This window comes from Falco rusticolus, chromosome 11 (assembly GCF_015220075.1).
Source record: "Falco rusticolus isolate bFalRus1 chromosome 11, bFalRus1.pri, whole genome shotgun sequence".
In the NCBI taxonomy this organism is placed as follows: domain Eukaryota; kingdom Metazoa; phylum Chordata; class Aves; order Falconiformes; family Falconidae; genus Falco; species Falco rusticolus.
Window position 1 is genome coordinate 25829637 of NC_051197.1, and position 25800 is coordinate 25855436.

Consider the following 25800-nt stretch of genomic DNA (forward strand, 5'->3'; position numbering starts at 1 on the left):
ATAGCTTAGACGAGGAGAGGGAGAGCCATTTGCAGCCAGAGGATATCTGCCTCCTTCCAACTATTCCCGACAGCACGAGGTCACTGCCACCAGAGGGGTAATCGTTTTTCTTTTCCCTGCATTTTCCTTCCCCAGGCGGGCGCAGAATACAGCCACGTGCAAGGACAGGGCAAGCATCGGCAGCTATCAGCAGGGCAGGAGACGGCCTCATCCACCACTGGCTCCCACAGCCACACGAATTCGAGCAATGCCAACCTCCTGGCTGACAACCACAACCTTGGCCAGCAGCCACACTCAGTCATGCCCATAATTGTATGGGGGACCCCAGCAGGGCTGGGTCGCCTCATAAGCAAGTGATGGAGCAGAAGCCAGACACCACCTTGAACCAGGCAGCACCTCCTTGGATGGCCCTCCTGGGAAACAGCACCAACAGTAGGAATGTCTTGATGCTGTCCTATCTACACCCCTTTATTCAGCTATTCCCCTCCAGCGCACGTTCACGTGTACCCAAACCAAGGGGCGCGGGACATAAACCATGCAGGATTCACCTTTTCTCCTAAGCCTGGGCTCCAGGGCATCCTGTTGCATCCCACATTCTGCGGGAGTGTGCCCCTGCCAGAGCCCATGGCAGCTCCAGCCCCAGTGTGGGTTCGCTCCACACAATTACTGTCCTCACAGCTCCAAACACACCCACCTCTCCCTCCGGTTCCAGGTATTTTTCGCACATTTCACAAAACTCAACAGAAGGATAAAGTCCCCCCAGATTATTTTTGCTTTCAGGGCAGAAATCCCACATGGGAACTGCACGGCAGAGGAGTAACCCTTCCCAATGTGGTGAGCATCCCCCCAAAAACGTGGACTCGGAGGTCAGCCTGTCAGCTAAGCTACCGTTGCCCAGGCGAGGAGCAGGGATGGCCTGAGAAACCGCCCCTATTTACCAGTGATCTGCAGGCGATAAGCGCACCGAGGGCCGCTCCTGCTCCACTCCCCTCCAGCCCTCCTACTCACAGCACCGACTTCCATTTCGGAAAGAGGTGTGGGATAAAGCAGGCAAGGCGGAGGCAAGGATCAGCAAAGCAGCCGGAGCCTCCGGGGTGTGGGACTTCCCCCCTATCCCACCCCAACGCTGAGACCCAGGTCCCCTCTCCCAGGGCAGCAGCCCCAGGGACCCCTGAGCACTGGGGCTCCCAGACCCCAGGCATAGGCTTTTGCCTGCCTTTAAAACTTATGTGCCCCAGGCAGGGTGCCAGGCATGGTGGTGGTCCTGGTCCCCGCAGGGGCTGGCGTCCTGGCTCCCAGGGCTCGAGCTGGCATCCATGCCAGCATCCGTACCAGCAGGTCGACCCTGCGGGAAAGGGAGGCAGCAGGGCTGGGGCTGAGCCCGGGGAGGAGAAAGGAAGGCGCCCGAGACAAAAGGAGGGAAAATAAAGCTGTGTGAAAGAGAGCTGACAAAGAAAATAAACCCATGAAAGAGCCCACCCTCCCCACGCTGCCAGGAACTGAGGAGGAAACCATATGTACATATGCAGGACGTGGCTTTTCCAAATAATCACCTCCAGATCCATGGCCCCACCACACTGCCGGGGATGGGGGGCAGAGGTGGGGGCCCCCCACGTGCACCCAAGAGCCAGGCAGGATCAGGGGGTCACTGATCCCCATGTTCTGAAAGCAGGGGGCACGGCTGGCTCAGTGGGGAGGGCAATCCCAGGCAGCCCCCTCCTCCCCGGTCCAATTAGGAGAAGAAAGGCCACCCTCTCAGAGTGCTGGTGAATGGGCAGCTGAGGGGGTCCCTTCTGTAACGAGGCGCTCTGGCAGCCCGACAAAGGCAGCCCTCGCATTGCAAACGGTCAGAGCTGCTCGGGGCCACGTCACGCCCGGTGGCACGGGCAGGGAGGCACAAAGCACCTCTTTTGCAGGGTGCTTCTGGTCCCCTGTGTGCTCCACTGCTCCTCATCCTCCTGCGTGGGATCCAGCCTTCCATCGGTCAGGGCCTCTAGAAAGGGCAGCCCCTCTCTCTGCTGTTGCACAGGCTTGGTGGCTGTCACCCACCGGGCTTCTCAGCACCTGAGGGGACCTTGCTTGCTGCCCCCCTCCCCTGCAAACAGGTTCCTCTGTCTGTCCCAGACACAGCCCACACCACGCACCCTCCTCCTACGGCTTACGAAAGACCTGTCCAGTTCAGGGAAATACTGGTCCTTCCCTGGCCAGAGGGAAAAAAATATAACACAAGAAAACAAAGGAGATCACTTTGCCAAACCACTGTTTGCACAAGTCACTTAGTTTCTCTTTTTTCCTTGACGTTGTTTAATATTGCTTTTTTTCTGCTCTGTCAGAAATTCATTTTCTTGAGAAGGTGCTTTTTCTGTGACAGCAGGTGGCAGATATTTTCAGAAACCTGAAGGCCGATTGCATCGCTGCCAGGGGGACACCTTCCAAGGGGTGTTGATGAGATCCCTTGCGGGTGGTGGGCAGTGGTGGGCAGTGAAAGCCTTCCCAAAGAGGAGCTGCCGCCTTCCCGAGGGAGGCACACTGCTGCTCTGCCAGCCCCACACTGCATGCAAAGGTCAGCGCTGAATCATACCCAACTTACAGGGGAGCCTAGATTGGCTGGCTGCCGGGCTTCCAGCTTCAAAAGCCACCCTGAGTCAGAGAGCTTGCCACGCATGGGGAGCCACTGCTTCTGCAAAGGAGCTGCAGGCAGGTGGGCAACGGGGCAGCGCAGGCAGAGGAGACACACTGGCATCAGGCCCAGGCTGGGGCATCGCACCACGGTGTACACAGCCATCCCCTGGGCCATGGAGCCTCGTCCAAGCAGGGGGTCCTGCTTCAACCCCAGCTTGGCTGGAAGGAGTTGCCAGATGTACCGGCAGCTGGGTGGCAGACATCAGATACGGGGTGCAAGTGTCCCATGATTTCTGAAGAGTCCAGGGCCGTGTGAGGCTGTACCTGGTACTGGGACACTGGCACCATGACACACGGCTGTGCCACAAAGCGAGGGCCAAAGTGCTCAGGCACCAGTCCCCAGCCAGGTGCCCCAAGAAACCTCTTTATTTCACCAGCGCCCAGGGAAACACGCAGCCTGTCTGCAGCCTGGCTGGTAAGAACTTCTCCCCCAGGGCTGCTGCCATCAGGGAAAGCAAGGAGAAATCCAGTTCCTGCGACTTTCGCTGTCCTGGTGCTCCCGCTTGCCGGTTGCCCACACACGGCCTCTGCCCGAGGAGCCACGGGGCTGGGCTGGCACGGCCCCAGCTCTGCCTGCGCCCCAGGAACACCCAGCCTCGCTGGAAGGAAATGGGGGGAAGTTTATTCAGGCTGTGGTGGTGCAGGCTCAGAGGCCAAAAGGGATGGAAAAGTCAGCATGCCAGCTGACTTCAGTGGAAAAAAGCCCTGGCTTTCCAGCCTGAGCCTGGCAGGCAGGTGCAGCAGCCTCTGCTGAGCTGGAGGGCTCTAGCCCTGCCCGGTCCTCCCTTAATGGGGCTCTGCACCCCGAGAAACCAGGGTGCACCTAGCTGTGGCAGCCAGGCAGTTTAATGCAGCATATCAGATCCATGCAGAGCTACGCAACCAGACAGACAGCGGGCATTAGCACTGGGACACCTCACACCAGGCAGCACTGGTCAAATTGATGCCTTAAGGATATTTAGTGCTTATCTGCCTGCTGATACTAGAATCATTTGCACTGCCTATGAGCTGCACTGGGGCTCGAGTACCATAAACAGAGCTCTGAGGGTCCCAAGACCCCAGCACCCACCAGAGCCATGTGTACCTCACCCACGCTCCCCTCTCGCCAGCCAAAACAGGGCTCATGTGGTAACAGCAGACACCTTTGCAGCAGGAAGCGGCCCTGCAGCGGGAACACCAGGACCCAGAGCGAGCAGGTGCAGCAGGAAAGCTGAAGTTTTTCCATATCAAAAGAGTAGGGCTGTACGCTCGTCCCCGTTTCCATACCCACCCAGCCCTGCCGCCCACAGCTGCCCCCACGCAGGGGCCAAGCTTCCTGCACTTACACCCAGCTACGGGACTTAACAAGCCTTCAGGTATGGGATGTGCAAGCCCAGCACTGTAGCGGCCAGACAGCAGGGCTGGGAGCATCCCACACCCATCGCTCCCTCCTCGGGACCTTCTGGCATCCGCCAAGCCCACGCGCTGCCAGGCCGGGACCCGTGGTCTGGGCATGCACAGCCCTGCCAAATCCCAGCAGAGATGGGCGGTTTTGGTTTGGGGTTTTTTTGTTGGTTTTTTTTTTTTTTTTGCTAAGAGCTTCACTAAGCAGCCTGTGAACTGACTTAACAAGTATGGCAGAAATATGCCACTGTTTCAAGATGAGAACTTTTGTGGCACTTGGGAAGGTTATTTATAGCCTTGAGCAAGCAATCCCTGGCTAAATCACACAGCAGCTTTGCTCTGGGCTGAGCAGCCCTGACAGAGCACACCATACCCCAGAGCTGCCAGTACAAACAGCCCCCAAATAAAGCTGCCAAGTCTCTCCCAGCCAGCTAAAGAAGTGCAGAGCTTCACATAACCTGTCTCCAGCTTCCCAGCCCTTGAGGAAAGGGAACCTCGCTGGGAAGGGAGCCTGAAGCAGAGGATGGGAACTAAAACCCTGATCGGAGCTGCCTGCAATTCAACTCACTTCAAAACCCTTTCATGTATAGCCCCTATGTACATGAAAATACACACAGGAATGGAAACACGCATCCGCTGCATAGTGTTCACCTGAGGCTATAATCCTTTTTCCTGATAAATGATTTATCTTTGCAGCAATTGGCAGGCACTGCCAGCGCTTGCAGCCTCGGAAGGATGGCGGGCAGGTGAGCTGCAGGGTTCATAGGAAAGGGCATAACTGAATCAGAATAAAGTCTCCTTCATGTCCCGTCTCCAAACATAGACAGCAGCAGATGCTTGGTTCGACTTCAGTTTCCCACGCACAAAAGAGGAGAAAAGTACTGACAAACGAGAGAAAATGCCTGGTTGCCAAGATCCCTTAAGGGGAAAAAAAGAAGAAACCGAACCACCACTCATATGCAAAAAACCCACCTGCTGCCCAGAAGAACAGCAATCCTCCCAAACCTCCAGCCCCACATCTACCTGCAAACAGGCCTGGGATTGGGAACACCAGCACGTGTCTCGTCCCAGCTCTTGGCAGTCCTGGACGACAGGTGGTGGGTCTCTCCAAGGACCAGGGTTTGCTTGGACAGCCCCTTCTACTGCTGATGGGGGAGCAGCAGAGAGGGTCCTTGCACCCACCTGCCCCTTCATTGGGAACCATGTACATTAGAGCACTGTGACTGGATTAATGAGTCTCAGGACTGAAGGACTGACAGCTGTTTCCAAATAATGGGTACTCGGTAGGTGGGACCTCACTGTGGGCCACGAGATCTCCACGGCAGGAGGAGAGCCCAGCCCAGCGAAACTGCCGAGAGCAGATTTAACAGGGGCCAGTAACACCTTGCCTGTGCGAACCCAGCAGCACCCAGAACCCCTGCACTCAAACAGACAGGGGGTCTGGCACTCCAGACAGGCTCCAACACCCCACTTAATACCCTCTACACACTGATCTCTCTGGAGGCGTTGGAGTAGCCTGAGTCATGATTTCTGAATGTGCGGAATTGCTGGTGTTGCACAAGATGGCCCTTGGGTTTTGTCCCGCAGCACCAAGGCCTTGGGAAGATAAGGAGTAAGCTTGCATCCCCCTCCTCTTCACCCGGACTGGAGGAGCCGTGCTGCGTAGAGAGGTGGAGGAGGACACGAGCTGTCTTTACTCTCTACATAGCCAGTTATTTAATCAAAAAAACATTGCACAAGTGGGAATTTCTGTCTGCTCCCCTGTGCCATGCTGCAGCTCCCAGCTCCTTCTTCTGAACGCTTCAGCTAAACCAAGAGGCCAGGCTTTTGATTTTACTCAACAATTCAGACCACAAGGCGCAGAAGAAAATGAACTTCTGGCCTCCCCTTGGAGCCAGCTCCTCCGACTCCCAGCAGCCTGGCCGAGGCGGCTCCAGGACACACAGGGGTCTGATGTCAAGAGAGGTGGCCAATGAAAACAGATCCAAAAGTGTGAAATGTATTACTATTCCTAAGAAGATGGAGTGGGATTTTCCAACTATTGGATTTATGTCCAGAAAATGGATTAACATAATCCTTAGAGGACACTTCGCTCAGACGCAGTGTCCCTGTGCCAGAGCATATGGCTGCAAATGGCTTCAGCGGGGACAAGCAACAAAGTCTCCTGATGGCATCACGTGTGACAGTACCTCTTGCTTCAGAGTGAGTCCATTGCTCTGTGCTTGAAAATGGCCAAATCCTAACTGCCTGCAGCCACTCACCCCTGGGATGCCAGGACTCCCTTGGGAGAAAGGCAAAGGGGACAACAGCATGGATGTCAGCAACTACTGATGAACCAAAACACACACTACATCCACTACACGTGCCATTTAAAGACAGCAACAGACAGCGTAGGTCTGAGTTTACAAATAATATTAAAAATTAAAACAATAAATCAGCACATACTGACCCAAGCCCACATTACCCCCCTGCAGTGAGCCCCAAGCAAGCTCGTCAGGAATCCCAGGCGGCAGAGCAAAGAGCACTGATCCAGCTGCTGAGGGCTGTTAACACCAGGATCCCCACTGCCTGCACTATCAGTGATCCCAGGAGGCTTTTAGGAGACAGGCACACAAGTCCCAGCACCCCACATGAGTATTTTTCTTCTTCAATCTTCCCCCAAAGTTCTGCTCTAAATCAGAGTTCCTCATTTTTGTGACTCGCACTGGGTGCCTGGCAGAAACAAGAGCCGCGCTGGTTTAAGTGCTCCGGATTCTTGGGGATAAAAGGAACTAAAGGAGTGTAAGCATTTAATTAATCTCCAGCAATCTAATAAAAGGATGGAGTAATTGCCTAAGCCATCTGCATTCTGCATCTGGCATTAGGGGATGCTGGAGAAACCCACAAATTCGGAAGATGGGTTTTGTACGGACTGTGCTTGGCATCAACGCGTGCCACAGGATACCAAATAAGAGAAAGAGGAGCTAACAAAGACTAATACGCACTACCCTATTAATGCAGCCAAACCCAGCAGCACGGAAAAAAAGATGAGCCACAAGCAGACTGAGGGGCAACTGAAGCCCCATCCCACTCCTCACCCCCCAAGCCAGGCATGGAAGAGGCACACGGGGTTTAGAAGGCGAGATGCTTTGCAGCCTCCCCACAGGTGAGGGGTGAGCAGGTACTAGCAACAAAATGGCAATTGGCTCCAATAACCCAGGAGCAAAAGGCTGAAAAGCTGAATTTGAACAGTTTTTCCCAGGAAACAGCTGCAAAGCAGGTTTAAGTTTGCTCCGTAAACAACTCTGCTGCTTTATACTCTGCAGCAGGGTGCCTGCCATCGGGTGGGTGATGGTGTCTGCAGAGGAACCCTCCTAGCCCTGAGAAAAGGGGCAAAGCAACACTTCAACACCCTCCCATGAGCCACAGCCTTGACCCCAGGGCACTGTGCACAATTAGATGCCATATCTGTGTCCCCTACCAGTACATGTGCTCCGAGGAAAACAGTGGGTGACAGATGCCTGCTTCCCTGCCACTCAAAACTATTTCACACCAGGTGTTTTTCCAAGTCGACCTCACTTGCGTATCTCAACAGTGTGATAACTGTATCCCCCAGGAACAGCAAACAGGGAAGGATTTTGTTTTCCCTTTTCAAATTCCATGGTCAGCGACTTCCCGGTGTACTGCCAGCCAGCGTTACCGACCCACGGACAGGTAGCTCAGCTTTTTCTCAGCCCGCCCCGAGACTGCAAGCTTTCAGCCAGCGGGAAGCCACGGTCTAAGTGGAGTAAGAGACTGAGAGGTCCCAACAGAAAAAAAGAAAAAGAAAGAGCGCTTCCTGCCAAACCCACTAGCGAGAATGGTAAGGAAAAATAGCAAGATTTTTTTTCAGGCGGGCGGCCCTGACCTCTTGCACTGCACCGCAAGTGGCATGCGGTTCCTCCGGCTGCGCACACGATGGGTTTATCCCATGAGCGGAGCACCAGGGTACAAAGCATCCTGCAGGCACCCACCGCCCACCCGCCAGCCACCACTCCAGCACTACCCACGGCGGTGGGAACGCAGGGCAAAGCCCGAGCCCGCGACCCTTTCCCGGGAAGGTGCACACAGCCCCCGGCTCCCTGGGGCCAACGGCCCCAAGCAGCGCAAGGCAGAGACGTGGAGGGATGCAGGGCCACGGAGGGATGCTGGGGTGAAGCAGCAGGGTGGCCCCGCTCCCGCTTGACTCGGCTAGCCAGCTTCCACATCCTTACGGGATGGGTGGAAAGCCTCACCCAACTCTTTGCAGCTGAGTTTGGGGAAGAGGAGGCAACACCAACGGGAAGGGCTCCCGGGGAAAGCGGAGAAAACCCAAGAAGGGAGAGCTGGAAAACGGGGAATCGCGGGGGGTGAGGGTGCGAGCGCTGGGCAGGGGCCCCCGCGGACCTCTCCCGCCGCTGCCCACCTTGGCCTCGAAGCAGATGCCGTGCTGGAAGGCGTCCTCGTTGTGCAGGGGGATGCGGAGGTCATGCCGGTCGTCCACCAGGTTGTACTTGGACTTGGCGGGCATGGCGGCCCCGCGGCGGCCGGGCTGCCCCTGCAGCGCGCCCGGCGCCGCCGCCGCGGAACCTCCGCCCCTCGCCACCGGCCGGCCCCGGGGCGGGGACGCGCCGCCGCGCAGCGCGGAGGAAGGGCGGGGAGGGGGCTGCCAGCGCGGGTCTCCGCACCCCCCCGCGGGGGAGCCGGCGAAAAACCAGCACCCGAGAGGGGCGCCGGGGAAGGCACCGCTGACACCTAGTGCGCGGTGCCGGGTATGCACCCCGGCCCCGCCGAAGTTGTTGGTTTTTTTAAACCCCAAATATAATAAATAAAGGAACATTAAAAAGCCTGGCACGTGGTTGCGGGATGGGGGGGCCAGGCGAGCCCGGGGCGCGCAGAGCAGTGGCGGAGCACCGTGTCACCTTCCCGGGGGCTGGCAGCGGGGCCGGGAGACCCTGGCTGGGAGATCCCGGGCTGCTACAGCCACGCGGGCCGATGGACTCTATGTCCAGGTCTCGGTATCGGCACCCGACGCGACGGCAATCAAGCCGAAATCACCACCCTGTGCTTAACGACGGTCATGAGCAGACACTATTGTGCCCTACTTTAGAGAAGCCCCGAAAGCTGTACAGTGCCCCCCCCACCCACGGAAAGCACCCCACCGCTGCTTTCCAGACGCACAGAGACCCACTCACCCAGCTCTGCCTGCAAGCGCAGGCTGTGTCACCCCTTCCCCCCAGCACACGTCATGCATCCGCAGGTCAGGCTCTATCCCTCTGGGGTTTGGTACCCACAGACACAGCCGTGGAGCTCATCTCACTGCAGTATGGCTTGAGAACTCATGCTGGCCTTATGCTTGGAACAAGATGCACCCTCCCGCTCCACAGGAGACCCCCCCATTCCCAAAGCCCTTGCATTGCTCTGCTTGCATGTTTCTACACACCAGCACACGTTTCCCTCGTGTGCCTTGGGTTTCTAAATGACTGCAGTGCCCACAGTGGTGCTAACTGTTGATCCTTCCTGGGTGGAATAGATTCAGGGCCATTGATTTTTCAGACTCGTGCATTTGTAACATAGTTACAGAGCCAGCCACATCTGAAAAATTATTGTTCCCTTCAAAGCAAAGCAAGTTTTCCAGCATCCCTAGAGGCTGAGAAATCCCTGTGTTCCATCATGCCCAGGAGATGTGCATGGGAATGGCTGCTGTGCCGCTCAGGGTGGGATCACACGGAGCTGTCAGCATTTGGACTAGTGAATCAAGGGCTGATTTCCCACTGAAGGCAAGATGCCAGCAAGCCCTGGGCTCTTGAAAGCCTTTACTCCTTGTTTTGGAAGGGGGCAGGGGATCAGCGCTGTGTGTTGCAGCTGCAGCAGCTTGGTGACTGCGCTTGCAGAGATCCCTGGGCGAAAAGGGTGCAGAGCACTGAACACCCACAAGGCACTCGAGCTCACTTAAGTCTGGAGAAGGCAGATTGGTGGGACAGTCTTGAGGCAGGATCTGCTCCATGGTGTTTGATGCTCTGGCTTCTTGCTGAAGGTTTCTGTTTACCTCTAGCAAAGTTTTAGCTGACAGCACTGAAGTCCCAGTGCTGGGAATGATACAGCCACTGGAGAAGTCCCCTGGAGGTCTCTAGTCCAACGCCTGCACCGAGGAGGGCAAGCTTCAAGATGAGAGCAGCAGCTCAGGGCTGTGTCTAGGTAGGCTCCAAGTATCCCCAGGGACAGAGATCCCACAGCTTCTCTGGAGCCCTGCTCCTGTACTAAATTTGATTAAAGACATACAGTCTTGCCAGCTGCTGGCTTTCCACAGCTAGCAAAGCCCTGTAGATTTGGTGAAGAACTGAATTCCTATGTGGGAAGGCTTGTGAGCATCTCTTCAGTGAACGGTGCCTTTCAGGAGGTTTTTCCCCAGGCGCAGACATTGGTGTTTGATGGAAAGACTTCAGAGCCTGGCAAGCAAACCAGTCCCTCCCAGGCAGTCTTGGTGGGTTTGCCTGGCAGCGCTGGGGCTGCTGGCAGCCCCTGGTAGGTGGTGGATGCCCTGGGCAGTCCATAGCCAGCTCCTCTGGACCCTTTCATGGTCACAGTGGCTGTTTTCACCAACTGCTGTGGTGCCTGGAGCCTCCTCTGAAAATACCAGGGTTGAACCAAAGGACGAGTCTCACTCCACAGTTGCTTCTGGATCAGCTTGTGGGCCCCCACATCAGCAGCTCAGTACTGCTGTGGTGTGTGAAACAGCAGCTCGTGTGTGTGTGTGTGTGTGTGTGTGTGTGTAACTCTTCCTGCAACTTGTTTATCCCCAAAGCCCCCACCTGCTGCCCCGAGTGTGGTTTGGGTAGTACTTGCTGCATCAGGAGGTGCTCCAGACACAGGTGCTGCAGGCGGTTTGGGATACTTCTGGCGTTTCACATGATTCCACCTTCCTGTTATAAAAACAAACACTGTCTTTTTTTCCAAGATCAGTGACCAGCTCTCCCTGCCTTTGCCCTATGCCTGCCAAGCCACCACCTTGTCCTGGGAGACCCTTTCTGGGCTTTTGATCCCAGGATTGAGCCTAGTCCACTACCAGAAAGTACAGATCTCCAAAGAAAGGGAGAGGATTAATTTCTCACACTCTTGTTTGTCCTGCAGGTCCGGAACCTGTTTCCTCGCTCTCAGAATCAATAATTAGAAGCCCTGGAAGCACACGTTGGAGTTGTGTAACCGGTTTGCTTGTTATTGCAGCCCCATGCACTTCCACCCTGCGCGGCTCGCCCGCCTTCACGCAACAGCCGGGGACAAAGGTCCCGTGTGCCACCCCAGCAGGGGGGGGACCCCAAAGCCAGGGACACCTATGATCGGGGACATGGCCCCCGAGTGAACCACAAAGACATTTTGAAGGGCTCATCTATTAACAAGAGGTTTCAGCAGGCCCCAAGGGCTCCTCCATGAGGCAGGGAACTGCGAGCAGGCGCCGAGGGCCCCTCCAGGAGGGAGCATAGGGCCCCGAGGGCCCCTCTATGGGCCTGGGAGCTGCGGGCAGGGCCCCTCGGGCCTCTCCATGAAGGAGGGCAGGGCCCCCAGGGTCCCTCCGTGTGCCAGGGAGCCGCGGGCAGGGCCCCTCGGGCCCCTCTGTGTGCCAGGGGGGCGTGGGCAGGGCCACCAGGGCCCCTCCATGAAGGAGGGCAGGGCCCCTCGGGTCCCTCCATGGGCCAGGGGGGCACGGGTAGGGTTCCCAGGGTCCCTCCATGAAGGGGGGCAGGGCCACCAGGGCCCCTCCATGGGCCAGGGGGTCACAGGCAGGGCCCTACGGGCCCCTCCATAAAGGAGAGCAGGGCCCCCGGGCTCCGCCACTGGCCAACACAGGGCCCCGCGGGCCCCTCCACGGGCGACCGGCGGTCCCCGAGGGCCCCTCCGTGGGCCAGCACAGGGCCCCGCGGGGCGGGCGGCCGTGCCGGGGGTAGGCGGCTGCGGCCCCGCTCCGCCCCCGGCGCTCGGGGGCCCTGCCCAGGCCTCTCCCGGCGCCGGCCGCCCGCCGCGGCGTGTGGCTCTGTGAGGCTGGGCTGCCATCTCCTGGGCAGGCCGGGGAGTGCAGCACAGGCAGCCCGGGCCCGGCGGCCACGGCTGGCGCCGGCCTGGTCCCAGCCCCCTGCGCGGCAGCCCGGAGCTTCGAAACCGGGCCGGCCCCGGCCTGCTCCCCGCCGCCCGCCATCCCCCGTCCGTTGAGGATGTTCTTGCAGCCAGGCATGCGAAAGCCGGACAAAAATATACCAAGGATGTCACTGCGTGCCCGCAGCGGCGAGCCCTCCAGGCAGGCCCAGCAGCCCCGCTCCAGGCCGCGGGTGCTGGGGTGCCATTGGGCACGCTTTGGTCCGCACTGGACACGTACCCAAAAGCCTGGAAGAGTGGGTCAGGAGGGTTTCAGGTTTGCCTGTGGCAGTTTTCAAAGCATCACAAAGCTTTGGTAGGGTTTGGGACTAGAGAAGAGCTGATAATCGTGCTAGTATTTAATAAAGGTAGTCAGGCCTGCAAGTGCCAGCATCCATTGTCTGGTCTCACCCTTAAAAAAACCTGCGTGCATATCTATATCTATCTATCTATGTATACAAACACACTCTCTATATATACACGCTGCAGTAATTCCAGCAGAAAGGTACATTTGTTACTGAAATATCCACAGCCTCTAACAGAATCCACCTGCAATCCTTAACCTAGCCTGGAAGACATGGGAAACGCAATGTTTGCAGAGCACTTGGCACCTCAAAACACTGTTTGCACCAGCATGGCAACACTGCAGCCTTCCCCCCAGCCCCTGTGCCACACGGCTGCGGGAGGAGAGGACAGCCATCTGTGAAGCAGCCGGTGGCAAGCACTCCCCACAGCCCCAGGAGGCCGGGACCCCCTTCCCTGGCTGCCAGTGCTCCCAGAGCCAGCAATTCCATGCACACACAGCTGATTACTCCACAGCCACCATCGCACTTGTTGCTCCCCCAGGAACAGCGCAGCATGGTGGTTTCGGGGAAAACACACTGCGTGCTGTTGGCGCCTGGGAGGCCCCTCCTCCAGACAACGATAATAAAAGAGCTTTTGGCCAGGTATGCAAATATTTTTTTTATTGTGCTGGATGTGGGTGGGAATGGGAAACATCGCAGAGCGTGGCTATGAGTGGTAATGAGCAGATGGCAGATTTTGCAGCTCTAAGCAATAAATTATAAAACAAATTGGCCCTTAGGCAGGCATTCAAATGGGAAAGGTAGGATCCAGCTCATAGCTGGGTGCTCTAGATCCACAAAATCCTATAGCAGTAAATTATTTTAAGGTCATGGTCCTGCAGTTGAAGAGTGCACTAGAGCACACACCTGTGTGACAGTAGAGCATCCCAATGCTCACTGCCTGTGAGCTTATGATGGGCTTGGGCAGGGAGTCACCTTGTCCCTCCAGTCACATGCACAGTCCCAGGTGGAAGAAGTGCTAAGCAAGGCATGTGGGTCAGCACAGCAAGCAGATTCGTTTTCTGCCTAATAAAACCTGGTGATTAACATCTAAATAGCAAGGGCTAGGAAGGAAGCAAAAAACTTCAGAAAGGGGAGGAAGGCAAGCCGCTGAATTAAGGTCAGGAACTTGCTGGCATTTGCTGACATTTTATTCTGATGAGCTGGCAGAGCTCATTCTCATCAGGCAAACACTTATGTATTTATTTATTTTAGAGGTGGGACTGGGAACAATTCCAGAGCTGTTTTTAAAAACACAGGCACATCTTTGATATCTGCTGGGGTGCAGACAGACTGTTAATGGAACAACCTGAAAACTCAGATTTTGTCTTTGTAGGCATTATGATTCTTTGCACTATGATTTCTATTCAATTTGCAATTAGCCCAGGTTTTTGGAAGCTCTCCACAAACCTCAAGTCTTGAAACATTTTTGTTTCAGAAAGACAAACACATGGTGCTTCTGAAATAAACACACTCCGGGGAGTGAAGCAGGTGCTGGCTAAAATTAATGTTCCTCCCCGACAGCTTACAGTCTGCAACTAAGCTAGGAGAGCCTGGAAGGTATGGAGCACCCAGGGTCCCAGTGCCATGGCAGGGAGCTAGTGGCAGTGAGAGCCCACCCCTGGGAGCCTCCTACGGGGCTCCACATGTAGGAGCTACCCAGGACCAGGAGTACTCCCACAGCGGGCTGGAGCAACACCCATATCCACTGACCACTTCCCAGCCACGCAGAAGCCATACTGTACAATATTCGTCTTGTTCTAATCTCACTGGCCCATTAATGATAAACATGCCTACAAGGCATAATAAGAAACACACACTGCATAAACATCATTCTTAACGATCCTCAGCATGATCAGTTACAATAGTTGTCAGTAAACTTATCAATAAATGTATTAACAGCTGCTCACTGTAAGAACCAGAACTTACCTTCTTGATGTACAGTGTTAGCCATCCCCACAGCAAGCACAGCATACAGCACCAGGGCTCAGCTCCTTCCCCAGTTCCCAGAACTTTTAGGTTGTATCTAGATGGAGCCAGAAAACATCTGCAGCAAGCTGCTGAGGGCTGCCCACCCAAGATATCATGCCAGACCACCTCACTGCAAGGTAAATCATATCCTCTTAAATCATCACTCCTCCACATACTCCCAATGAATGAAACAAGCTGCCCCACGCTACCTGTCAGACCATGGAGGTGAAAAAGAAAATGCAAAAGTGGAAGAAGCCAACAAATGGGCTTGTTCATGGCTGGCTGGCAGGTTCCCCTGCCCACACAAGGTTTGAGCTGTACACAGCAATGAGGATGGGAATTGCAGAGGGCAGATGCCCAAGAGGAGGGCGAGGACCTGAAGAGAGAGGGAGCCCTGCTGGCGATCCCGCAGCAGGGTGGTAGGGTGGGCTGCGGCAGCAAGCAGATGCCCTGGGGGTGTGACACCGCAAGGTGCTGGCTCGGAGAGCTGCTGGTCTGAAATTCATTCACGGTTTATCAGGATGCTGTTCCCAAGGTTGAATCACTGTGGAAGGAAAGGTCTTGAGGCTGGTTTTGTCTGAATGTAAGGGAATTTATACAGCAAGACTTCCCTCACGGCAGCAAGAGCCCAGGACGCCTGGGACTCCAAGCTAGCCTTGTCCCTATCATCCCCGTCCAGAGGGCAGGATTTTGGCCATAGCTTTTATGTTGCACCAGAGATGAGAAAGAAGGAATATGGCTTTTCTCAGCTTCTATACCAAGGCACAAGGAAGAAGAGCATCTTCCTTATTTGTGTGACAAGCAAGTAGCCATATTCAAATGATATGTTAATTGCCGCATCTAGTTGTCAAGCTTCTTGTAGCAATGCCTCACTTGTGGCTGATAAATAAATACAATACTTAGCATTCTTCATTTGGGAATGCAGCTTTTGATCTTCAGACATGTTATTGCTGGGTTCCCGAGTGTAAGACACCAAAATGAGGAGGAGCTGTTATCCTGGGTGCTCTCCCCCGTGAATCACTGCAGCTAATTGGAACTACCTTTGATATGTTTGTAATTTGCCAAGGCTTATTTGCTGTATAATCAGACACATGGCCCCTTCCTTTAATTGCCTTGTAAACTGCCAGAATGATTAATTCTGACACACGCCTGTGTTCATCTGGGGATTGACATGCAGTGACTTACGAGAGTGGTGAGGCAGGGGCTGGGACACCTCCGTGCAGCCCACCAGGCTGGGGGAGCTCCTCTCCGGCTAGGTACGAGTGGTCGGTCTTCACCCTTGCTGAAAGTGAGAGTGTGCACACCTTTCCCCGTGCAAGGGGATGTGAAAATCCCATGGGTGCTCAGACCACAGCTGTACCTGTGCCATAGCTGTGCCCTCGGGCCAGTGCCTGCAGATGGGTGCAGCGTTCCCAGAAACACTCCCTGCACCCAGCCCTGCCAGGGCAAAGCTCATGGCAAATGTCTCTCTCAGCACTTACGTACAACTTTGGGGACACACACTGGTCCCTACCCTCACCTAGAAAACCTCCCCTGGCTCTGCTCCTCACCCGCAGCTCTCTTCCCACAGCCTGTCGATAGGCAATGGCCTGCGAAGGCAATATTTCACTCTCACTCCCACGTATTGTACATGCTAACGCCATAACTCTGATATATTCTCCTAAGGGACCTCTCATATCTGGGCAATGAACATTTCTGTGTTTGTTGCTCAACTTTCTTGCCTGGAGATGTATTCACATGAAAAAATAATATATATCAGCCCCCAAAACCCAGTGACTGCAAATGCTGGGGGAGAATTAAAGCAGCACAGTTAACAGCCCTGGTTTCCATCATTACAGAATTCACGTAATTTCACTGTGGCTGGACACTCGCGAGAGAAGGGATGAACAGCTTAGGTGGGTGCTTGCTGCTGCTGGGATGGGTGGACAGATGGATGGAAGGAGGTGTGGGGACCACCGTGCTGAGTCCAAGCCAGCTCCTTGGTGGGACATTGGGAAGCGGGGTAAGGGATGCTCAGAGCCCCCTGTGCCCAGCAGCTGCCTGCCAGAGCCAGAGCATGGCTGGTCCTCAGCATCACCAGTGCCACCAGAGGGAGGTGGCAAGCCACACCGGGTGGGGTGGTGTCCCTCAGCACTGGGGAACCGGGGCTGTGGGAGATGTGGAGATGTGCTGGGCATGCCAGCAGGGTGACAGTGAATGGGCAAGAAGGGGACATGGGGATGTAGCTGCAGGCTGCATGATGGGGCTAGCGGGGGTGACCAAGCCCCGCAGGAGGAGCTGGGAGTTGGGATCCAGAGGGAACCATTTCCACAGCCTCAGCTGAAGTTGGCACCCAGGGAAGGGTCATCTGTCCAAAAATCTGTGGCACAGGGTTTGTCCTGGGCTGAGAGCGAGTGCCTGGACTGTCAGAGGATCAGGCATGGGGGAACATGCCTGCATCTCCTGGGCACCCCGGGTCTGCTTCCCTGCAGGAGGTTTTGGTGCTGGTGGAAGCACAGAGAGGTCAGTGGGAAGGGAAGCGTGCCAGCGGGAGTGTGCAGCCGGAAGAAAGCTCTTGAGATTGTCCCTCTCTTGCCTCTTCTCTGTTTCAAGGACCGGGTTATTTCAGAAACATGCTGTAAGTGGCAAAATGCCCACAAAGGAAAGAAGGCAAGGTGGGTAAGAGGGCAGGTGTGGGTGCTCGGTGGGAAAGCAGCAGCTACACACCAGAGCCCTTGGGTCCCCATTTTATTTTCCCTTTCTGCTCCTTTTGGGGCCTGATTAGGCATCAGCTGAACCCTGCTGCAGCCAGTTTAGCCCCCTCCCAGAGCCAAGGGAGAAATTAAAGAGGACTTTGTTTCCAAACAATTGCAAACGCATAGTTTGAGAATCCGTAATTTAAACTCAAATCTTCCTTCCGCTAACAGTGATGGATGGCTTTTTCCTACTGCTTTGAGAGCCCTTGGATCCTGCACGGCAGATGCCTTCCTGATTTATGGCTTGCCTCTTCATGCAATGGGAAACAAACAGCCCAATTCTAATTACCACACTCCTGTTAGGATAGTTTCTTATATTGCTTCCATCTTATTACCGGGGCTCCCCACTCCACCTTTGTGTGGCTGATTTGTGTTTTATGGGTAACCTTGGTATGGATTCAAATAATCTCTGTTGCACTCATTTCACGGGCAAATAAGTTTATCCGCACGATAGATGGACAACATGCTAGAAATTGTGAGGTTTTCCTGCTAGAAATTGTGTTTTTTCCCCGAGTGGCTCAATCAGTGAAAGGGGGTCATAATGTGGGGTTGGGGATGAGGGGGAGGAAGGAGAAAAGCCAATGCCAGCGGTATTTGCCTGCCTCCGACAGGCGCTGGCAGAAAAGAGGGAGGGGTGGATGGGGCCACACAAGGCGCTAAAAATAAATGTTCTTCTTCCTAAAGAGAATCTTGCTGGTTCAACTCTTTCCCATTCTTTTCTGTGTGAGAGTGGTTAATTCTCCTTGGGAGCCCATTCACTCAGCAGATGTTGCTTTTCTTTGTGTGATTAGCCTGAAATCAACAGAAAATAATCCTGTCCTTTAACAAATATTGGAGCACGCGATTCCAGTGCTACAAGGTGCTTCAGCAGCCTGAACAGATGCTGAGATTACTGTCTGTAAGAAAAGCGCACATGGACATATTTTTGCTTTTAAAATAGCACCACCCAAGTTCATGTGATGATGGAGGAAAAATGCAGCTGCAGAGCTGGGGCTGGCTTGGGCTCCCCAGCACAAGGACAGTGACATCCCGAAGCGAGGCCGGTGAGGCCACTGTGGTGGCCAGCATGGGAGCACAGGCTCTAAGGACAGAAGCTGAGAGCTAAATTAGCTCAGCCTAGGGAAGGGGAGCTGTTTGAGAAGCCCCTACCCCTGTCTCCCCGTTTGGCACAGACTGCAAAGCTCAGCCTTTTGTGTTCACCCTCGTGGCCGCTTGGCTCACCCTGGCCAAGCAGCAAACACTTCCAGCAGCTACCGGCAGAAATGCCAAATCCTGACCTGCACAGACCCCAGTGATGCCTACCGGCTCCGGGTTTCTGGCTCATACCGACTTCTTAAAACAAGCTTGTCAGCTGTGTTTTAACTCACCTAATGTGTCTTTTCCTGATAACTTTTAAAGTCAAACTGTTGCACTGTCCAGATTCAAATGCCAGGAAAGCCCAAGTATTTCATGCCTGTGCCATTACCTTTACCAGCCAAAGCTGTAGCCTCACCAAAGAGCAAAATCAGAATTATCTGATGAGCACAGAGTCCTCGTAAAAGCCAGAGAAGGGGCATGAATTTTCTTCTTATCACTCACTCTAAAATCACTGAATCCCAGTAAACTTGCCCTTTATTTGCTGCTGTGAAGTTACGAGGGATGCTATCCCCATCACGGCTCCAGTCCATCCTTCTGCCAGCTCCTTCACAGCCTGTCAGTCAACATGCCTAGCTGGAGCATGCTCTGGTGCCCACTTCTTCCCTCCTCCCTCTCATGCAGTGTGGGAAAAGACCCTTATTTCTGATCCCCCCACTGCTGCTTGGCTCAGCAGCATGGGGCAATCCCCCAGCACGGGGCGGCTGTGTCACTGCTCTGCGTGGAGCCCAGTCCTCACGCCACCACTAGTCACATCCTCCTGCTTGTTCAGGTGATAATTTTCCCCACCCTTTGAGTCGCATAACGAGTACTTTTATTACAACTGCTTTGCCGTCAACGCCGTTTCATATTTCAAAGTCACTTCTTGTGTGCTGAGGAGAGAGGAGGGACTAGCCCGTGAGAGCTTTTTTGAAGGTGGTGTCTCTGATCTTCCTCTCAGACGTATGAAAATGCAAACCCTTTCCAAACGGCATTAGATCATTGAATTCAGTAATATATTTGTATGGGCAATTTGTTGTCTGTCCCTGAAATCACTGCCCTGCCTCAGTGCAGCTCTGGAGTGTTCTCTGCCGTGATGGCTCCAAATCAGCATCTCCCTGCTGGGCACGGGGAGGAGGCTCACCGGAGCAGTTGGGCTGACCCTGCCTGGAATCAGGATGCTGACACCAGCCCAGAAAAACTTCTTCTTTCCCTTGCCCAGATCCCAAGATTGTTTCAAGGAGTAATGAGCTCCACCAGGCTCCGTCGCACTGCGAGCCAGCAACAAGCTGACTGTGGGCTAGCCCACCGTCCGCTCCCTTCGGCTCTGGGGGGAGCTGGGGACAGCCCCCACAAATGGGGAGACATGAAACCCATTAATCATCTCCCCGGTGCTGTTCCATTGCATGAAATTGGATTTAGCACCATTAGCTGAGTGGCTTCTGAGCAGCTCCTTGACTCCTGCTGAAACCACTCTCCCATTGCAAAGCTGATTAACGGAGTGCATCCACAGTATTTAATTAACCTAATGAACCCTGATGATAAAATTAGAGTCCACTTAATTCCTCATCCCCCACTGTGGTATGCAGGTGAAACAGCTCACGATGCCACAACCACCTGCAACTGCTTTGCAGTGGGTGCGAGGGACCGGGTGCTGGGGCTAGGGGCTCCCGGGCAGCGGGGAGCGCATCAGTCTCTGCCTACTGCACTTGCAAGACTCTTCACAGCCCCAAAAGGAGGGTCTGGAGGTAACAGATCAACAGCTCGTGTTGGAGCAATCAACTGGTCCTCACACCCCAGGGGCTGGAGTCCCTGTGGCTTCTGTGAAGGGCCCCAGGTCCCACTTCTAGGCGTTTCTCCTCATAGGAAAGGAAAGGGTAATAACTGAGAGGCTCAGGGGCTCTGGCAGGGTCTGTGATGTCCAGTCGTGCTGCCCTGGATGTTACAGATGCTGACACCCATGGGGAGAAGGGAGGTGATGGATGGTGCAGGGATGGGTACCCTGGCTGGGCTCTCCGGAACTGGCACAGCCCTGGCCGATGTGCGCCCCTGCCGTAGATGGCAGCAGCCGGCTGGATTGGTGCCGCCAGCCCAGCCTCGGCTCGTCCTTCCTCTGCAATTGCTCCAGACATTAGGAAGGAAACGGTCGAAGCAGAGAGGGTTGGCTTTTTTTCTGCTATAAACAGAGCTCTGTCTTAATGAGAGCGAGCCGGGAGCTGGCTGCAGGGCGCGTGGGCTGCCCCCCTGCTGCTGTCAGGGTGGCTGGGGAGGAGAACTGCCAAGCACCCTGCACAGGTACAGGGCACCCACAGGTGATGTAAATTCTCCAGCATTTGATGCTTTCTAGTTATGAATGGGTTTCTGTCTGTGTAAAGATGGATTGTCACTTGGCCAGAAATGCTGGGCTTGAGGGAGGAATCATCAGGCGAGCTTCTCTGGCTGCGGCTCTGCAGATAATAGTCCCTTCTGGCCCTAAAGCCTCTGAATCTATAAGCCAGATAATTACTAAAATAGCTATGCCATTTCCCTGTGACATAACAATCATTTAGAATATATTTTAATATACAGGATGTAAAAAAGAAATTTCCCAGGGAAACAGAAATGTCAAAGAGCGTGGATTCTGTCACTTGCAGCAAACCAAGTGGCTTTTTTGTGATAGAAGTGTTGTTTTTAGGAAGGTGAGAAAAGCTCCTCTCCTGCTTCGGGTTCCCAGGAGCCTCGTTCCCTGACCTGAATTACATCCACCTGCCCCCTAAGCCCCACACCTTGCAACCAGCTCAGTAGCCAGGTGTGTGGTGAGAAGTGCCAGTACAAGCAGGGGTGTAGCATCAGGTAACAGTCTAAGGGAAAGCTAAATTTCCTCCCTGAAACTCAGTTTTTCCCTTTGTGCCCAATTTGTGGAGTCCAAATGACTTTTAGCCTTCCTGGGTGCAACAACTCAGTGGAGGAGTTTAAGGGACCAATTTAAAGGCAGGTTCAATGACTGGGGAGCCTCATCTTACACTTGCTTTGTGCTTGGTCACCCTCAGGCTGCTCCGTTCAAAGAAACAGATCCAAAACACGTGGGAGAAAAACCCTTCTGAGCCTGGAATGAAGAAGAAATACAATACACTTGTTCCTGGAGAGCCACAGAAACATGACCTGAGCATAAGAATTTGTGGGAGCCATCTCTTTTCTGGATTTCAGTATGCCTTTGAAGTCTCAGGGTCTGGGACTGAGGAACTGGGGAGAAACAGTAGTTCAGCTGCCCAAGCTGTTTACAATTGCAAGGTGATAGGCATGGGGAAAAAGGTGAAAAAATAAAGTAAATGAGAGACTGAGTAAGATTTTTGTTTAATTTTTAACTTGTCATAATCTATACTGGTGCTTGTCCTGAAGAAAAGCAAATGACGGATACTCCAAATCCACCCAGATGGAGTTATTTAGTATGCCTTCAACACGGAGAGAAATGGAAATGAAGCCTAATAAGGCTTCCGAACTCTTTCTTTATTACCCTCAGAGACAACCAAAAGGCACTGAATTTTCTGCAGCCCAAGAGCATAAACTGCACTCAGACACTTTATAAAACCCATCAGGCATCTTTCTGAAAGATTAAATAAGTAGGACAACATTTTCAAGAAGCTGAATTGGAGCTGCATGAGCAAACTGCCTGGCCAGAGCTGCGCTGTGCCTCTGATTTCTGCCCTTCTGCACGGCTCTTCTCTCACTGTCAGTGAAGCAGAAATGAGCCTTTGATGGCATCAGCCACCCCCCAAGCAGCGGCAGTGCCCCATGCCTGCCTGTCCCTGGCAGCAGAGGTGCAGGGCTTGTTTTGCCACCTCCACATCCCCTTTTAGAAGGTCAGAGCTCCTGAGCATCACTCCTGCTGCATGGCACAGAGGACAAGGTGCAGAGATTGCTGCCCTTCAGTGAGGGGAGATGTTGAGGTCTGGTCCCTTTCCCAGGGCTGCTCAGTAAAATGGGGAAAGTTTGAGGGGTCTGTCTGTCAGAGCATCCCCCGCAGCTAATGGGTGCTGTGCACCCAGCCGTGGGTGCTGAGCACTGTGTGCAGGGCGAGGGACCAGCAGCCCTCCGTCGGAGACACTGCTGCTTTCACAGCTGCACAGCTCTTGCAATGCACAGGAAGCCTGGCGAGCCACTGCCCAGGGCAAGGTTATATTTAGGATGGGTTTTGTTTAAGCAGAGGGAAGATGGTCCGATTTGCAAGCGCGCTGGCTTCCCCATGGGAGTGGTGTCAGATTTGAGCGGGGGATGGAAAAGTGCTGCAGACTGTATGGCGTGGGGAGGGGGCTCAGCTGACCTGCAGCATGGGGAAACCGCAGCACTTAGGGTAAGAACAAGCAAGAATTAAGAATAATAAGCTCTTATTTAGCTGCACAGAGTTGTGCAGCATGAGGGGGGCACCCCCTTCTGCGTTATCCTCCTCTCCTGCCGGATTAGGGTAATTCAGTGAAGCTGAGCAGGCCAGGGAACTTTCGATTCCCCCATCCGGGTGAGAAATAGGGATCTCTTGGCTGGCCCCGCACCCAAGGAAGCAAGCCTCAGAAGAATTCCAGGTGCTCTTCTCTTGCAGGCAAGAGCCACGCCACCTGGGCAGCTCTGCTTCTTTGCCATACACCTTAATCTTGCAGCAAAGGAATTCAGGGAGCAAAGCACCTGTGTGCAAGGGAGAGCCCAGTTAAAGGAAGAGCTCCCAGTGCCTTTGGGAAAGAGCTGTGGGTAAGGGAAGGGCATGGTGTGACTGCGCGCTGTTGGCTTGGGCATCCCCTCTCGGGTCTGCACTCTTCAAACTCTTTGTCGTGGGCAATAAAACCTCAAAAGTACAGGAAAGATTCCCAGGTGTACCGGTTCCTGTCCTGCACGCTGGGGCGTGGGGACAGTGTGTTCGGGGAGCATTGCAGGGGGAAGGGGCCGGATCCTGTGTAAGGATGGACAGCTCCTTTCTGCACAGGAGGCAGAATTTCTGTATCAGACACGGAAGCTGGAAAGAGCCCAAAAACTGCAGCTGTGTTGAGCAAATTGGATCGTTATATTAAAAACTGAACAGGAGGAATCTGTGAGCAAGAGCAGCTTGATGCTAGCTATTTTTCATCTGAAGAGGGATTCAACAAGGCGAACCCACTTCCCACCGTTACCTTGGCCACAAGATGACGGAGATGACAGTTTGATATTCATTCCCATCATATCTCCTGCTATCAATGCAAATAGCCCGTCAGGCTTCTTCCACCCCTGCCTGCTTCTCTGACTGACACGGTCCTGCTGGGAGCACGCAGAACACCCAAGCCCCAGGAGTCTGCAGAGCAAAAGGGCTGAAACACAAATCAAGGCAAGACATGTTGGTGACAGGAGCTCTCCACAGCCTCATGAAAACCTGAAAATCCCTGCACTGGGGCCAGGGGGAAGGGTGGCTGCAGAGCACGGGCAACTACAGCTGGGCGTCCTGGCAGGCAAGTGCCGGCTTTGGTGCTGCTGGAAGGAGGATGTCACAGACCGACCTGGTTTTGGGTCACAGGACCCCTCCTTGGGTGCTCACTGTGCTCTCTGCATGTACTGGTGAGGACTGGAGCAGGGAGCAAAAGGGCATGAGCTATCCTAGCTGTGGGGCTGGGCTCTTGACCTTGCCCCATGGTTTTATTTAAAAGAGAAGTAGCCTGCACCCCCACAGGGGACTCAGTTACTGGCACAGTGAGCTGTGAGTCCGCTTCCAGCCCCTGTGCTAGGGGAAAACCCAGCCCCTTGCTTTGCTGGCAGCATGAAATGGGAGAGAGGGCTCTTCTGCAGGATGCACATGGTTGTGCCTGGTTAAAAGCCCCAGCCAGCCAGCAGCATCCAGGGCAACATCCAAGACTGAGCAAGGACTGCAGCTCACAAGGAAGGTTCAACCAGGAGTTGTGCTGCCCGTGGTCATTAGCTCCTGGGGATGGCAGCGCTCCCAGCCTTGAGCATCAGCTGCAGAGGTGAGCCCACCTGCAAAGGGGCCAGGGGCTCTGCTCGCCTTGGCTGGCACAAGCCTGCCCGGAGCAGTGTGTTGAAGCACACTTGGCTAGGGGAGTTTAAGTGAGATGTCAGTTGTGATTTGACATTTTATCTCTAAGTGGGGGTGAGTGACCTTTCTGGCTACAGTCAGCACGTATTCCCAGCCCCACAGAGGCAGGCACAGGTGGCTGCGGGAGGATGCACCGGTCACGCACTGATTTTAGCAGGAACAACATTCATTCTTTGCTGTTTACTGTTTCTTTGCTGCCCTTGAGTCGTCATTAAATTTGTCAAGAGTGATTTACAACTGTGTCAACAAGTGGAATCCAAGCTGCTGGTCCACACGGAGGGGAGGAAGAGGGGGAATAGCTCCTGAGATGCAATACAAACTGGAAGGCTCAAAGAGAAAAGTGCAGCTACTCTCCTAAGCCTCAGGTTTGCCTTGTTGGGTATTGCTGTAATTGCTCTGTATGTCCCAGGGTCTGACATTGCCCCTGGACATTTCTCTTACCATTTGAACATGGCTGAGTCTGTTTGGCAAGGCTGCAATTCAGACTATGGTTCACAAGGGTTCAGCGTCTTCATCTTGTTGCTGCAGCGTACCAAGAAGCGGCATGCTTGTCTCCCCAAAGACGTCACGGTCCTTCCCTTGCAGGGAAGACCTTGCATGTCAAACCCCAGAATCGCTGAAGTTTGCTGTCTGGCCCCTAATCCAGCCCGTCTGGCTCAGAGCAGGACTATCACCAGTGCTAGATCTGGCCCTGACCACCTTAGCCTTTGGTTTCTCCCCAAAGCCTCTTCTGAGCTGGGGGTGGGACCCAAAGTGGGCACTACTTCAGGCGCAGCCTTGCCAGCACTGAGCAGAACGATGTCATAACTCCCCTGCATCACCTGTCCTTCCTCATCCCAAAGTAGCCCAGGATGTGGTTGCCTTGTCCTGCGGTGTCTCTGCAGACTGGCATGCCTGGGGGCCTGTTTCTGAGGAGGGGGTCACAAATCCACCCCTCCCTGAGATGACAGGCAGCTGGCCACCAACCACAGGGTCACCCACCACTGGAGCAAATTCTCTGGCTTGCAGTGGATGGAGCCGGATCAATGCATGAAGGAGATGACTGAGCTTCCGCGTCGCCCTGCTCAAATCAAACACCCTCTCCTTTGCAAAGTGCTGAAGGGTTCAGAAAGCCAAGCCAAGGAAAGACACGATTCACTTCTATTTAACATCACATGTCAGTGCCTGCAGAGCCCTTCTGCTCCATTGGAAATGCTGCAGAGCCCTTCAACTGGCACCAGGAAACATCTTCTCATGGCATCAGGCCCTGATCCTTGGGTACTTTTCTGCCTGCTGCATCCGACTCCGAGCAGAAGGCTGTGGCAGTTCCTGCTCACAAATCCCCGCCATAACACTTGTCTGATGTCGGGTGGGGAAGGACACGTTGTTGCTCCCTGGAGACCTGTGGAAGTGGTACTGGGGA

At 54.4% G+C, this 25800-nt stretch overlaps 1 protein-coding gene across 2 annotated transcripts in view; it reads right to left on the minus strand.

Moving 5' to 3' along the window:
* LOC119155529 (nitric oxide synthase 1 adaptor protein) overlaps positions 1-8673 on the minus strand; it is a 43086-nt gene extending 34413 nt beyond the window's left edge. For both annotated transcript variants that reach the window (XM_037404337.1, XM_037404335.1), the window contains exon 1: positions 8489-8673. In XM_037404337.1, the coding sequence (XP_037260234.1) occupies positions 8489-8593 (105 nt within the window). In that variant the 5' untranslated portion in view covers positions 8594-8673. The remainder of the gene's footprint in view (positions 1-8488) is intronic.
* Positions 8674-25800: the final 17127 nt, after the last annotated feature.